Genomic DNA, 14,347 nt, shown 5'->3' with positions numbered 1-14,347 from the left:
TAGGCATTAGGACCCCTCTGCCACATAGTGAGCCATGGGGCTAGGCATTAGGACCCCCCTGCCACATAGTGAGCCATGGGGCTAGGCATTGAGACCCCCCTGCCACATAGTGAGCCATGGGGCTAGGCATTAGGACCCCCTTGCCACATAGTGAGCCATGGGGCTAGGCATTAGGACCCCTCTGCCACATAGTGAGCCATGGGGCTAGGCATTGAGACCCCTCTGCCACATAGTGAGCCATAGGGCTAGGCATTGAGACCCCCCTGCCACATTGTGAGCCAATCACCTAAAGCATAGAACACCCCTGCCATATAGTGAGCCATCACCTTAAGCATACGACCCTCCTGCCACATAGTGAGCCAATCACCTTAAGCATAGGACCCCCCCCTGCCACATAGTGAGCCAATCACCTTAAGCATACGACCCCCCCCGCCACATAGTGAGCCATTCACCTTAAGCATAGGACCCCCCTGCCACATAGTGAGCCATTCACCTTAAGCATAGGACCCCCCCCTGCCACATAGTGAGCTAAAGCATAGAACACCCCTGCCACATAGTGAGCCATTCACCTAAAGCATAGGACCCCCCTGCCACATAGTGAGCCATTCACCTTAAGCATAGGACCCCCCTGCCACATAGTGAGCCATCACCTATAGCATCAGACCCCCCTGCCACATAGTGAGCCATCACCTTAAGCATAGGACCCCCCCTGCCACATAGTGAGCCATTGAGCTAAAGCATTGGACACCCCTGCCACATAGTGAGCTATTACCCCCTGCCATATAGTGAGCCATTGCCACACCCCATAGGCTCCCCCCTGCCACATAGTGAGCTATTGCAGCCTCTGACACATGCTGAACCATTGCGCCACCCCATACCCCCGTTGCCACATAGTGAGCCAGGCCGCGCCCCTTACGCCTCCCCTGCCACATAGTGAGCCACAGCCCAGTCATTACCCCCGCTGCCACATAGTGAGCCATTTACTTAAAGCATAGGACCCCTTCTGCCACATAGTGATCCACTAGATCATTCATTACCCCCCCTGCCACATAGTGAGCCATAGCCCGACCTCACCCCCCCGTTGCCACATAGTGATCCATTACCCCATTCATTACCCCTCTTGCCACATAGTGATCCATTGCCCCACCCCATTCCCCCCCCATTGCCACATAGTGAGCTAAGGACCCCCCTGCCACATAGTGAGCCATTACCCCACCCCTTATCCCCCCGTTGCCACATAGTGATCCATTACCCCATTCATTACCCCCCATTGCCACATAGTGATCCATTGTCCCACCCCTTATCCCCCCATTGCCACATAGTGATCTACAGACCCCCTGCCACATAGTGAGCCATTACCCCACCCCTTATCCCCCCATTGCCACATAGTGATCCATCCCCATTCATTCCCCCCATTGCCACATAGTGATCCATTCCCCCCCCATTGCCACATAGTGAGCTAAGGACCCCCTGCCACATAGTGAGCCATTACCCCACCCCTTATCCCCCCCGTTGCCACATAGTGATCCATCCCCATTCATTCCCCCCATTGCCACATAGTGATCCATTCCCCCACCCCATTCCCCCCCCCATTGCCACATAGTGAGCTAAGGACCCCCTGCCACATAGTGAGCCATTACCCCACCCCTTATCCCCCCATTGCCACATAGTGATCCATTACCCCATTCATTCCCCCCCATTGCCACATAGTGATCCATTGCCCCACCCCATTCCCCCCCATTGCCACATAGTGATCTACGGACCCCCTGCCACATAGTGAGCCATTACCCCACCCCTTATCCCCCCCATTGCCACATAGTGATCCATCCCCATTCATTCCCCCCCATTGCCACATAGTGATCCATTACCCCACCCCATTCCCCCCCCATTGCCACATAGTGATCCATTACCCCACCCCATTCCCCCCCCATTGCCACATAGTGATCCATCCCCATTCATTCCCCCCATTGCCACATAGTGATCCATTACCCCACCCCTTATCCCCCCATTGCCACATAGTGATCCATTACCCCATTCATTCCCCCCATTGCCACATAGTGATCCATTACCCCGCCCCATTCCCCCCCCCCCCGTTGCCACATAGTGAGCCAAGGTGGGGCCCGCAGGTGTGGAGCAACCAATGGGGGGCGTGGCCTAAGGAGGAAGGGGGCGTGGTCACCGCTGGCCCCGCCCCCCCCCCCCCCCCCCATCGCTCTGCCCTAGACCCGCGGCTACTGGGAGCAACTGGGAGCAACTGGGAGGTACTGGGAGCAATGGGGCGCTATGGGGGCTCTATGGGGCGCTATGGGGGCTCTATGGGGTCTCTATGGGGCTCTATGGGGTCTCTATGGGGCGCTATGGGGCTGGGAGGACTGGGGGAACTGGTTGTACTGGGAGCGGCGGCGCCGGCCGGGCGGGGACTGGGAGGCGATGGGGGGGGGGAATAGGGGGCAATGGGGGCCATACTGGTCTATACTGGTCCATATGGGTCCATACTGGTCTATACTGGTCCATATGGGTCCATACTGGTCTATACTGGTCTATACTGGTCCATATGGGTCCATACTGGTCTATACTGGTCCATACTGGTCTCCTGTTGGTGCTTATGGGTCCATACTGGTCTATACTGGTCTATATGGGTCCATACTGGTCTATACTGGTCCATATGGGTCCATACTGGTCCATACTGGTCTATACTGGTCCATAAGGGTCCATACTGGTCTATACTGGTCCATACTGGTCCATACTGGTCCATACTGGTCTCCTGTTGGTGCTTATGGGTCCATACTGGTCTATACTGGTCTATATGGGTCCATACTGGTCTATACTGGTCTATATGGGTCCATACTGGTCTATACTGGTCTATATGGGTCCATACTGGTCTATACTGGTCCATATGGGTCCATACTGGTCCATACTGGTCTATATGGGTCCATACTGGTCTCTGATTGGTGCTTATGGGTCCATACTGGTCTATACTGGTCCATATGGGTCCATACTGGTCTATACTGGTCCATATGGGTCCATACTGGTCTCTGATTGGTGCTTATGGGTCCATACTGGTCTATACTGGTCCATACTGGTCTCCTATTGGTGCCTATGGGTCCATATTGGTCCATACTGGTCTCTGATTGGTGCTTATGGGTCCATACTGGTCCATACTGGTCTCTGATTGGTGCTTATGGGTCCATATGGGTCCATACTGGTCTATACTGGTCCATACTGGTCCATACTGGTCCATATGGGTCCATACTGGTCTCCTATTGGTGCTTATGGGTCCATACTGGTCCATACTGGTCTCTGATTGGGTCATATTGGCCTTTATGGCGTCATACAGCCACACAGAGCCCCATAGACACCCCATAGAGCCCCATAGACACCCCATAGAGCCCCATACACCCCCATAGTGACCCCATAGAGCCCCACAGACACCCCATAGACCCCACTAGAGACCCCATAGACACCCCATAGAGACCCCATAGAGCCCCATAGACACCCCATAGAGACCCCATAGAGCCCCATAGAGACCCCATAGAGACCCCACAGACCCCCCACTGACCCCCATAGAGCCACCAGAGCCCCATAGAGCCCCACAGACCCCCATAGAGACCCCACAGACACCCCATAGAGCCCCATAAACCCCCATAGAAACCCCATAGAGAACCCAAAGACCCCCACAAAGACCCCATAGACCCACATAGATCCCCATAGACGTCCATAGAGACCCCATAGACACCCATATCCCCCCCATAGAAACCCCATAGAGCCCCATAGAACCCCCATAGACCCCCACAGAAACCCCACAGACCCCCACAGAGACCCCAAAGACCCCCATAGAGCCCCACAGAGCCCCACGGAAACCCCATAGAGCCCCCATAGAGCCCCATAGCACCCCACAGAGGCCCCATAGCACCCCACAGAGCCCCATAGACCCCCATAGAAACCCCATAGACCCCCATAGAAACCCCATAGACCCCCATAGAGAGCCCATAGATACCCCACAGAGCCCCAAAGAGCCCCACAGAGGCCCCAGAGAGCTCCACAGAGGCCCCATAGCACCCCATAGATCCCCATAGAAACCCCATAGACGTCCATAGAGCCCCACAGACCCCCATAGAGACCCCATAGAAACCCCACAGAGCCCCACAGAGACCCCAAAGACCCCCATAGGCCCCCTTTGAAACCCCATAGAGACCCATAGACCCCCCATAGAGCCCCATAGAAACCGCAAAGACCCCCATAGAGCCCCCATATCCGCCCATAGAGCCCCACAGAGGCCCCATAGCACCCCATAGAGCCCCATAGAAACCCCACAGACCCCCCATAGACCCCCATAAACCCCACAGAGCCACACAGAGACCCCATAGACCCCCTTAGACCCCCATAGAGACCCTATAGAGCCCCATAGAACCCCAACAGACCCCATAGAAACCCCACAGACCTCCATATCCCCCCCATAGAGCCCCAAAGACCCCCATAAAGACCCCCACAGATCCCCATAAGACCCCACAGAGCCGCCATAGAGACCCCATAGAGCCCCACAGAACCCCAACAGGCCCCACAGACCCCCCATAGACCCCCATAGACCCCCACAGATCCCCCATAGACCCCCATAGAGACCCCAGAAACCCCCTATAGCCCCCCCCAGAAACCCCATAGAGCCCCCATGGACCCCTATAGCCCCCCCAAGACCCCCACAGAGCCCCATACACCCCCATAGAGACCCCATAGACCTCCACAGACCCCCCAGACCCCACATATCCCCCCACAGACCCCCATAGAGACCCCAAAGACCCCCATAGAGACCCCATATCCCCCCCATAGCGAACCCATAGACCCCCATATCCCCCATATCCCCCCCAGCCCCCCATAGAGACCCCATATCCCCCCCATAGCCCCCCATAGACTCCCATAGAGACGCCACAGACCCCCACAGACACCCCACAGACCCCCATATCCCCCCCATACACCCCCATAGACCCCCCATAGACCCCCATAGAGCCCCCATAGAGCCCATAGACCCCCATAGAAACCCCACAGACCCCCATAGAGACCCCATAGAGCCCCGCAGACCCCCATATCCCCCCATAGATCCCTATAGACCCCCACAGACACCCCATAGACCCCCATATCCCCCCCATAGACCCCCATAAACACCCCATAGACCCCCACAGACCCCCATAGAGACCCCATAGAGCCCCATAGACCCCCATATCCCCCCCATAGACCCCCACAGCCACCGCATAGACCCCCATAGAGCGCCACAGACCCCCCATAGACCCTCATAGAGACCCCATAGAGCCCCGCAGACCCCCATAGCCCCCCCATAGACCCCCACAGACCCCCCATAGACCCCCACAGCCCCCCATAGACCCCCCACAGACCCCCACAGACCCCCATAGAGACCCCATAGACCCTCATAGACCCCCACAGCCCCCCACAGACCCCCATAGAGCCCCATAGACCCCCATAGAGACCCCATAGAGCCCCGCAGACCCCCATAGCCCCCCCATAGACCCCCATAGAGCCCCACAGACCCCCCATAGACCCCCATATCCCCCCCACAGACCCCCATAGACACCCCGTAGACCCCCATAGACCCCCATAGAGACCCCATAGAGCCCCGCAGACCCCCATAGCCCCCCAGAGACCCCCACAGACCCCCACAGCCCCCCATAGACCCCCACAGACCCCCATATCCCCCCCATAGACCCCCACAGACCCCCATAGAGCCCCACAGACCCCCCATAGAACCCCATATCCCCCCACAGACCCCCATAGACACCCCATAGATCCCCATAGACCCCCATAGAGACCCCATAGACCCCCACAGACCCCCCATATCCCCCATAGAGACCCCATTTCCCCCTTTACCTCTCTCTGTTCCTTCCCTCCCTCAGCTCAATGGCGGCCTCCGACCCCGGCGGGACCCAGGCCGCTGGGCCGCCGCCAGCCTCCGAGCTCGGGAGGCCCCGGAGGCGGGGCCCAGGCCCCGGGGCAGCCTCTGGCGCCGCCTGTGCCGCTGCTGCGGGCCCTGCTGCGGCCGCTCCTCCGCGGGGCCCTGGGAGCCCGACTCACGCGAGGCCCCGGCTCGGCGCGGCCTGCAGGCCCCGCGGCCTGGTCAGTGCGCGTTGGGAGTAGTCAAGCCTCAGGGCCATAGGAGCTGTTGGGGCCTAGGAGGGGGGCGTTGGGAGTAGTGAAGCCTGCGGGACCTTTTCGGGGGGGGGGGGGGGGGGGGGGGCATCCCATAATACCCATCCCAAGTCCCACTTTTAGACATGAATTCTCACTTTTTAGCCCCAAATTCCCAATTTTAAGCCCCAAATTCTCACATTTTAGCCCCAAATTCTCACTTTTTAGCCCCAAATTCCCACTTTTTGGCCCCAAATTCTCACTTTCTAGCCCCAAATTCTCACTTTTAAGCCCCAAATTCTCACTTTTTAGCCCCAAATTCTCACTTTTTAGCCCCAAATTCCCACTTTTTGGCCCCAAATTCACACTTTCTAGCCCCAAATTCTCACTTTTTAGCCCCAAATTCCCCCTTTTTATCCCCAAATTCCCGCTTTCTTGACACAAAATTCACATTTTTGGACCCAAATTTCCCCTTTTTGGACCAAATTCCCACTTTTTGCTCAAAATTCCCATTTTTGGCCCCAAATTCCTCCTTTCCCCCGGAATTTCCACCTTTTTTTGCCCCAAATTCACCCTTTTTGGCCCCAAATTCCTCTTTTTGACCCAATTTCCCCCTTTTTGGCCTCAAATTTCCCCTTTCTGACCCAAATTCCCACTTTTTTTTTCTCAAAATTCCCATTTTTGCAGCCAAATTTCTCCTTTTTGGCCCCAAATTCCCACTTTTTAGCCCCAAATTCCCACTTTTTTTGCCCCAAATTCCCCCTTTTTAGCCCCAAATTCCCACTTTTTGTCCCAAATTCTCCATTTTTGACCCAAATTCCCTCTTTCAGACCCAAAATTCCCACTTTTTGGCCCAAATTTCCCATGTTTTGGAGCCAAATTTCTCCTTTTTGGCCCCAAATTCCCGCTTTCTTGGCCCAAAATTCCCATTTTTGGCCCCCAAATTTCCCCTTTTTCCCCAAATTCCCACTTTTTTTTTTGTCCCAAATTCCTCCCTTTTTGCCCCAAATTCCCACCATTTATTTTGCCCCAAATTCCCATTTCTGGACACAAATTTCTCCTTTTTGGCCCCAAATTCCCCCTTTTTGACCCCAAATTTCCACTTTTTTGCCCAAATTCCCACTTTTTGGACCCAAATTCCCACTTCTGGCCCCAAATTTCCCCTTTTTTGCCCAAATTTCTCCTTTTTAGCCCCAAATTCCCACTTTCTTGACCCAAAATTCCCCTTTTTGGCCCAAAATTTCCCCTTTTTGGACCAAATTTCCACTTTTTTTTGCCCCAAATTCCCATTTCTGGACACAAATTTCTCCTTTTTAGCCCCAAATTCCCCCTTTTTGACCCCAAACTCCCTCTTTCTGACCCAAATTCCCACCTTTTTGGCCCAAATTTCCCATTTTTTGAAGCCAAATTTCTAGTTTTTGGCCCCAAAATTCCATTCCCCCCCCCCCCAATTCCCCTTTCTGGCCCCATATTTCCCCTTTTGGGCTCCAAATACCCACTTTTTGGCCCCAAATTCCCCCTTTTGGCCCCAAATTCCCCCTTTTTTGCCCCAAATTCCCATTTCTGGACACAAATTCCTCCCTTTTGGCCCCAAATTCCCCCTTTTTCCCCAAATTCCCACTTTTTTTGCCCCAAATTCCCCCTTTTGGGCCCAAAATTCCCCCTTTGGACCCAAATTCCCTCTTTGGGCCCCAAATTCCCCCTTTTTTCCCCCAAATTCCTCTTTTTTGCCCCTAATTCCTACCTTTTAACCTGAATTCCCTCTTTTTTGCCCCAAATTCCCCCTCTTTGGACCCAAATTCCCCCTTTTTTGGCTCCAAATTTCCCCTTTTGGGCCCCAAATTCCCACTTTTTGGACCCAAATTCCCACTTTTTGGCCCCAAATTACCCTCTTGCCCCAAATTCCCCTTTTTGACCCCAAATTCCTCCGTTTTGGCCCCAGATTCCTTTTTTTGGCCCCAAATTTCCCCTTTTTATCTCCAAATTCCCCTTTTTGGACCCAAAATTCCCACTTTTTTGCCCCAAATTCCTCCTTTTTCACCCCAAATTCCCACTTTTTTGCCCCAAATTCCTCCTTTTTCACCCCAAATTCCCACTTTTTTGCCCCAAATTCCTCCTTTTTCACCCCAAATTCCCACTTTTTTGCCCAAATTCCCACTTTTTGGCCCCAAATTCCCTCTTTATGGCCCTAAATTCCCACTTTATGGCCCCAAATTCCCTTTTTTTGGCACCAAATTCCTGCCTTTTTGGCACCAAAATTCCATTTTTTTCCCCCAAATTCCCATTTTTGGCCCCATATTTCACCTTTTTGGCTCCAAATTCCCACTTTTTGCCCCAAATTCCCCTTTTTTGGCCCCAAATTCCCTCTTTTGGACCCAAATTCCCCCTTTTTAGCCCCATTTACATTCTTCTTGGACCATTTTTGCCCATTTTGGGCCCATTTATGCGATTTTAGGTCCATTTTGATCCATTTTGAGTCCATTTTTGTCCGTTTTGGGTCCATTCCCCTCCATTTTGGGTCCATTTATGGCCATTTTGGGTCAATTTTCATCCATTTTGGGTCCATTTATGTCCATTTTAGGTCCATTCCCATCCATTTTGGGTCCATTTATGTCCATTTTCCGACCATTTATGTCCATTTTGGGTTCATTCCCATCCATTTTTTTGTCCGTTTCCATCCATTTTGGGTCAATTTTCATCCATTTTGGGTCCATTTATGTCCATTTATGTCCATTTATGTCCATTTTTTGTCCATTTATGTTCATTTTGGGTCCATTCATGTCCATTTTTTGTCCATTTATGTCCATTTTGGGTCCATTCTCATCGATTTTTTGTCCATTTATGTCCATTTTGGGTCCATTTATGTCCATTTTGGGTCCATTCTCATCCATTTTGGGTCCATTCTCATCCATTTTGGGTCTATTCTCATCCATTTTTTGTCCATTTCTGTCCATTTTGGGTCCATTTCCATCCATTTTTCATCCATTTTGGGTCCATTTATGTCCATTTTGGGTCCATTCCCATCCATTTTTTGTCCATTTCCATCCATTTTGGGTCCATTCATGTCCATTTTTCATCCATTTCTGTCCATTTTGGGTCCATTTTCATCCATTTTTTGTCCATTTCCATCCATTTTAGGTCATTTTATGTCCATTTAGGGTCCATTTATGTCCATTTTGGGTCCATTCCCATCCATTTTTCATCCATTTATGTCCATTTTTTGTCCATTTCCATCCATTTTGGGTCCATTTCCATCCATTTTAGGTCATTTTATGTCCATTTAGGGTCCATTTATGTCCATTTTGGGTCCATTCCCATCCATTTTTCATCCATTTTTGTCCATTTTGGGTCCATTTACGTCCATTTAGGGTCCATTTATGTCCATTTTGGGTCCATTTATGTCCATTTTTCGTCCATTTTTCGTCCATTTTGGGTCCATTTATGTCTATTTTGGGTCCATTCCCATCCATTTTGGGTCCATTTTTGTCCATTTTGGGTCCATTTTCATCCATTTTGGGTCCATTTATGTCCATTTTGGGTCCATTCTTATCCGTTTTGGGTCCATTCCCATCCATTTTTCATCCATTTATGTCCATTTTGGGTCCATTTCTGTCCATTTTGGGTTCATTTTTGTCCATTTTGGGTCCATTTCCATCCATTTTTCATCCATTTTGGGTCCATTTCTGTCCATTTCGGGTCCATTTCCATCCATTCTGGGTCCCTTCCCCCCCATCCATTCCCCCCCCCTCTGACCCCTCTGACCCCGCTGACCCCTCCTCCCCCTCCAATCCCCTCAGGGCAGCTGGTGCCGCGGGGCCTCGCCATTGGCTGCCCGCGGGACCCCCTTTTAGGTCCATTTCAGTCCATTTTGGGCACATTTATGTCCATTTTTCGTCCATTTATGTCCATTTTCGGTACATTTATGTCCATTTTGGGTCCATTCCCATCCATTTAGGGTCCATTTATGTCCATTTTGGGTCCATTCCCATCCATTTTTCATCCATTTACGTCCATTTTGGGTCCATTTCCATCCATTTTGGGTCCATTTTTGTCCATTTTGGGTCCATTCCCATCCATTTTGGGTCCATTCCCATCCATTTTAGGTCCTTTTATGTCCATTTCGGGTCCATTCCCATCCATTTTTTGTCCATTTCCATCCATTTTGGGTCCATTCATGTCCATTTTTCATCCATTTCTGTCCATTTTGGGTCCATTTTCATCCATTTTGGGTCCATTTTCATCCATTTTGGGTCCATTTTCATCCATTTTGGGTCCATTTTTGTCCATTTTGGCTCCATTCATGTCCATTTTGGGTCCATTTTTGTCCATTTTGGGTCCATTTTCATCCATTTTGGGTCCATTTTTGTCCATTTTGGCTCCATTCATGTCCATTTTGGGTCCATTTTTGTCCATTTTGGGTCCATTTTCATCCATTTTGGGTCCATTTTCATCCATTTTGGGTCCATTTTTGTCCATTTTGGCTCCATTCATGTCCATTTTGGGTCCATTTTTGTCCATTTTGGGTCCATTTTCATCCATTTTGGGTCCATTTTTGTCCATTTTGGCTCCATTTATGTCCATTTTGGGTCCATTTATGTCCATTTTGGGTCCATTCCCATCCATTTTTCATCCATTTATGTCCATTTTGGGTCCATTTATGTCCATTTTGGGTGCATTTATGTCCATTTTGGGTCCATTCCCATCCATTTTGGGTCCATTTATGTCCATTTCGGGTCCATTCCCATCCATTTTTCGTCCATTTCCATCCATTTTGGGTCCATTCATGTCCATTTTTCATCCATTTCTGTCCATTTTGGGTCCATTTTCATCCATTTTGGGTCCATTTTCATCCATTTTGGGTCCATTTTTGTCCATTTTGGGTCCATTTTCATCCATTTTGGGTCCATTTTTGTCCATTTTGGCTCCATTTATGTCCATTTTGGGTCCATTTATGTCCATTTTGGGTCCATTCCCATCCATTTTTCATCCATTTATGTCCATTTTGGGTCCATTTATGTCCATTTTGGGTGCATTTATGTCCATTTTGGGTCCATTCCCATCCATTTTGGGTCCATTTATGTCCATTTCGGGTCCATTCCCATCCATTTTTCGTCCATTTCCATCCATTTTGGGTCCATTCATGTCCATTTTTCATCCATTTCTGTCCATTTTGGGTCCATTTTCATCCATTTTGGGTCCATTTCTGTCCATTTTGGGTCCATTTCCATCCATTTTTCATCCATTTTGGGTCCATTCATGTCCATTTTGGGTCCATTTCTGTCCATTTCGGGTCCATTCCCATCCATTCTGGGTCCCTTCCCCCCCATCCATCCCCCCGCCCTCTGACCCCGCTGACCCCTCCTCCCCCTCCAATCCCCTCAGGGCAGCTGGTGCCGCGGGGCCTCGCCATTGGCTGCCCGCGGGACCCCCTTTTAGGTCCATTTCAGTCCATTTTGGGCACATTTATGTCCATTTTTCGTCCATTTATGTCCATTTTCGGTACATTTATGTCCATTTTGGGTCCATTCCCATCCATTTAGGGTCCATTTATGTCCATTTTGGGTCCATTCCCATCCATTTTTCATCCATTTATGTCCATTTTGGGTCCATTTCCATCCATTTTGGGTCCATTTTTGTCCATTTTGGGTCCATTCCCATCCATTTTGGGTCCATTCCCATCCATTTTAGGTCCTTTTATGTCCATTTCGGGTCCATTCCCATCCATTTTTCGTCCATTTCCATCCATTTTGGGTCCATTCATGTCCATTTTTCATCCATTTCTGTCCATTTTGGGTCCATTTTCATCCATTTTGGGTCCATTTTCATCCATTTTGGGTCCATTTTTGTCCATTTTGGCTCCATTCATGTCCATTTTGGGTCCATTTCTGTCCATTTTGGGTCCATTTCCATCCATTTTTCATCCATTTTGGGTCCATTTCTGTCCATTTCGGGTCCATTTCCATCCATTCTGGGTCCCTTCCCCCCCATCCATCCCCCCGCCCTCTGACCCCGCTGACCCCTCCTCCCCCTCCAATCCCCTCAGGGCAGCTGGTGCCGCGGGGCCTCGCCATTGGCTGCCCGCGGGACGCCGCCGCCCACCACACGGCCGACTTCCGGGCGCCGGTGCCGGTGCTGCGGCGGGGGCAGGGCTTCGCCGTGCGCCTCCTCCTGCCCCGCCCCCTCGACCGCGACCGCGACGGCCTCTGCCTGGAGCTCACCTTGGGTATGGGGGGGGAAAAGAGGTGGGGGAGGGGGGGAAATGCCTTTTTCCCGGCATTTCCCGGCATTTCCCGGCATTTCCCGGCATTTCCATGCTCTTTTCGAGTTTTCCCGCCTTTTTTGCGTCATTTCCCCGCCTTTTTCACGGTTTCCCGCCTTTTTCCCAGCCGTTTCCCGCCTTTTTTGCCATAAGTTTCCTGCACTTTTTTGCTTTTTCCCGCCTGTTTCCCATCGGTTTCCCGCCCTTTCTTAGCTTTTTCCTGCCTGTTTCCCTTATTTTCCCGCCCTTTTAACGTTTTCCCGCCTGTTTCCCATCATTTTCCCGCCCTTTTAACCTTTTCCCACCGGTTTCCCATATTTTTCCCACCCTTTCTTAGCTTTTTCCCGCCTGTTTCTCATCGTTTTCCCGCCCTTTTAACCTTTTCCCGCCTGTTTCCCATCGTTTTCCCACCCTTTTAACCTTTTCCCGCCTGTTTCCCATATTTTTCCCGCCCTTTTTGACGTTTTCCCATATTTTTTTTCCATCATGTTCCCACCCTTTCTTAGCTTTTCCCCACCTTTTTAACCTTTTCCCGCCTTTTTCCCATAAGTTTCCTGCACTTTTAGCTTTTTCCCGCCTGTTTCCCATCGGTTTCCCGCCCTTTCAACCTTTTCCCGCCTTTTTCCCATAAGTTTCCTGCACTTTTTGCTTTTTCCCGCCTGTTTCCCATCGTTTTCCCGCCCTTTTAACCTGTTCCCGCCCTTTTCCCATCACATTCCCGCCTTTTCTTAGCTTTTTCCTGCCTGTTTCCCATCATTTTCCCGCCTTTTAACCTTTTCCCGCCGGTTTCCCATATTTTTCCCACCCTTTCTTAGCTTTTTCCCGCCTGTTTCCCATATTTTTCCCGCCCTTTTAACGTTTTCCCGCTTTTTTCCATCATGTTCCCACCCTTTCTTAGCTTTTTCCCACCTTTTTCCCATAAGTTTCCTGCACTTTTAGCTTTTTCCCGCCTGTTTCCCATCGTTTTCCCGCCCTTTCAACCTTTTCCCGCCTTTTTGCATTAAGTTTCCTGCACTTTTTGCTTTTTCCCGCCTGTTTCCCATCATTTTCCCGCCCTTTTAACCTTTTCCCGCCTGTTTCCCATATTTTTCCCGCCCTTTCTTAGCTTTTTCCCGCCTCTTTCCCATATTTTTCCCACCATTTTAACGTTTTCCCGCCTTTTTTCCATCATGTTCCCACCCTTTCTTTGCTTTTTCCCGCCCTTTCAACCTTTTCCCGCCTTTTTCCCATAAGTTTCCTGCACTTTTAGCTTTTTCCCGCCTGTTTCCCATCGTTTTCCCACCCTTTCTTACCTTTTTCCCGCCTGTTTCCCATCTTTTTCCCGCCCTTTTAACCTTTTCCCGCCTGTTTCCCATCATTTTCCCACCCTTTTAACCTGTTCCCGCCCTTTTCCCATCGTTTTCCCGCCCTTTCTTAGCTTTTTCCTGCCTGTTTCCCTTATTTTCCCGCTTTTAACCTTTTCCCGCCTGTTTCCCATCGTTTTCCCGCCCTTTTAACGTTTTCCCGCCTGTTTCCCATCATTTTCCCGCCCTTTTAACCTTTTCCCGCCTGTTTCCCATCTTTTTCCCGCCCTTTCTTAGCTTTTTCCCGCCTGTTTCCCATATTTTTCCCACCCTTTTAACGTTTTCCCGCTTTTTTTCCTTCATGTTCCCACCCTTTCTTAGCTTTTCCCCACCTTTTTAACCTTTTCCCAGCTTTTTGCCATAAGTTTCCTGCACTTTTTGCTTTTTCCCGCCTGTTTCCCATCGTTATCCCGCCCTTTTAACGTTTTCCCGCCTGTTTCCCATCTTTTTCCCATCCTTTTAACCTTTTCCCGCCTGTTTCCCATCTTTTTCCCGCCCTTTCTTAGCTTTTTCCTGCCTGTTTCCCATATTTTTCCCACCCTTTTAATGTTTTCCCGCCTTTTTCCCATCATGTTCCCGCCCTTTCTTAACTTTTTCACGCCTGTTTCCCATC

At 50.6% G+C, this 14,347-nt stretch overlaps 2 protein-coding genes across 2 annotated transcripts in view; one reads left to right on the top strand and one right to left on the bottom strand.

Annotated features, from left to right (window-relative positions):
• Nucleotides 1-912: 912 nt before the first annotated feature.
• LOC133264126 (shematrin-like protein 2) lies at nt 913-5,166 on the bottom strand (the record flags this gene model as incomplete). The annotated part of the gene is given in 5 exon segments (XM_061444052.1): nt 913-961; nt 4,511-4,632; nt 4,693-4,819; nt 4,870-5,090; nt 5,092-5,166. Coding segments are annotated over 5 exon segments (594 nt in total), but the record flags the coding sequence as incomplete, so codon positions are not given.
• Nucleotides 5,167-5,930: 764 nt separating this feature from the next.
• LOC133264128 (protein-glutamine gamma-glutamyltransferase K-like) overlaps nt 5,931-14,347 on the top strand; it is a gene marked incomplete at its 5' end in the record, with an annotated part of 55,703 nt that continues 47,286 nt past the window's right edge. Inside the window, 2 exons of the mRNA XM_061444054.1 lie at nt 5,931-6,120; nt 12,176-12,355. Coding sequence (XP_061300038.1) covers nt 5,931-6,120; nt 12,176-12,355 — 370 coding nt within the window. The remainder of the gene's footprint in view (nt 6,121-12,175; nt 12,356-14,347) is intronic.

This window comes from Pezoporus flaviventris, unplaced genomic scaffold (assembly GCF_033815535.1).
Source record: "Pezoporus flaviventris isolate CSIRO_AGI_PZ_B2104156 unplaced genomic scaffold, CSIRO_AGI_Pfla_v1 ptg000637l, whole genome shotgun sequence".
Classification (NCBI taxonomy): domain Eukaryota; kingdom Metazoa; phylum Chordata; class Aves; order Psittaciformes; family Psittacidae; genus Pezoporus; species Pezoporus flaviventris.
This window is presented reverse-complemented; position numbering and strand designations above follow the sequence as displayed.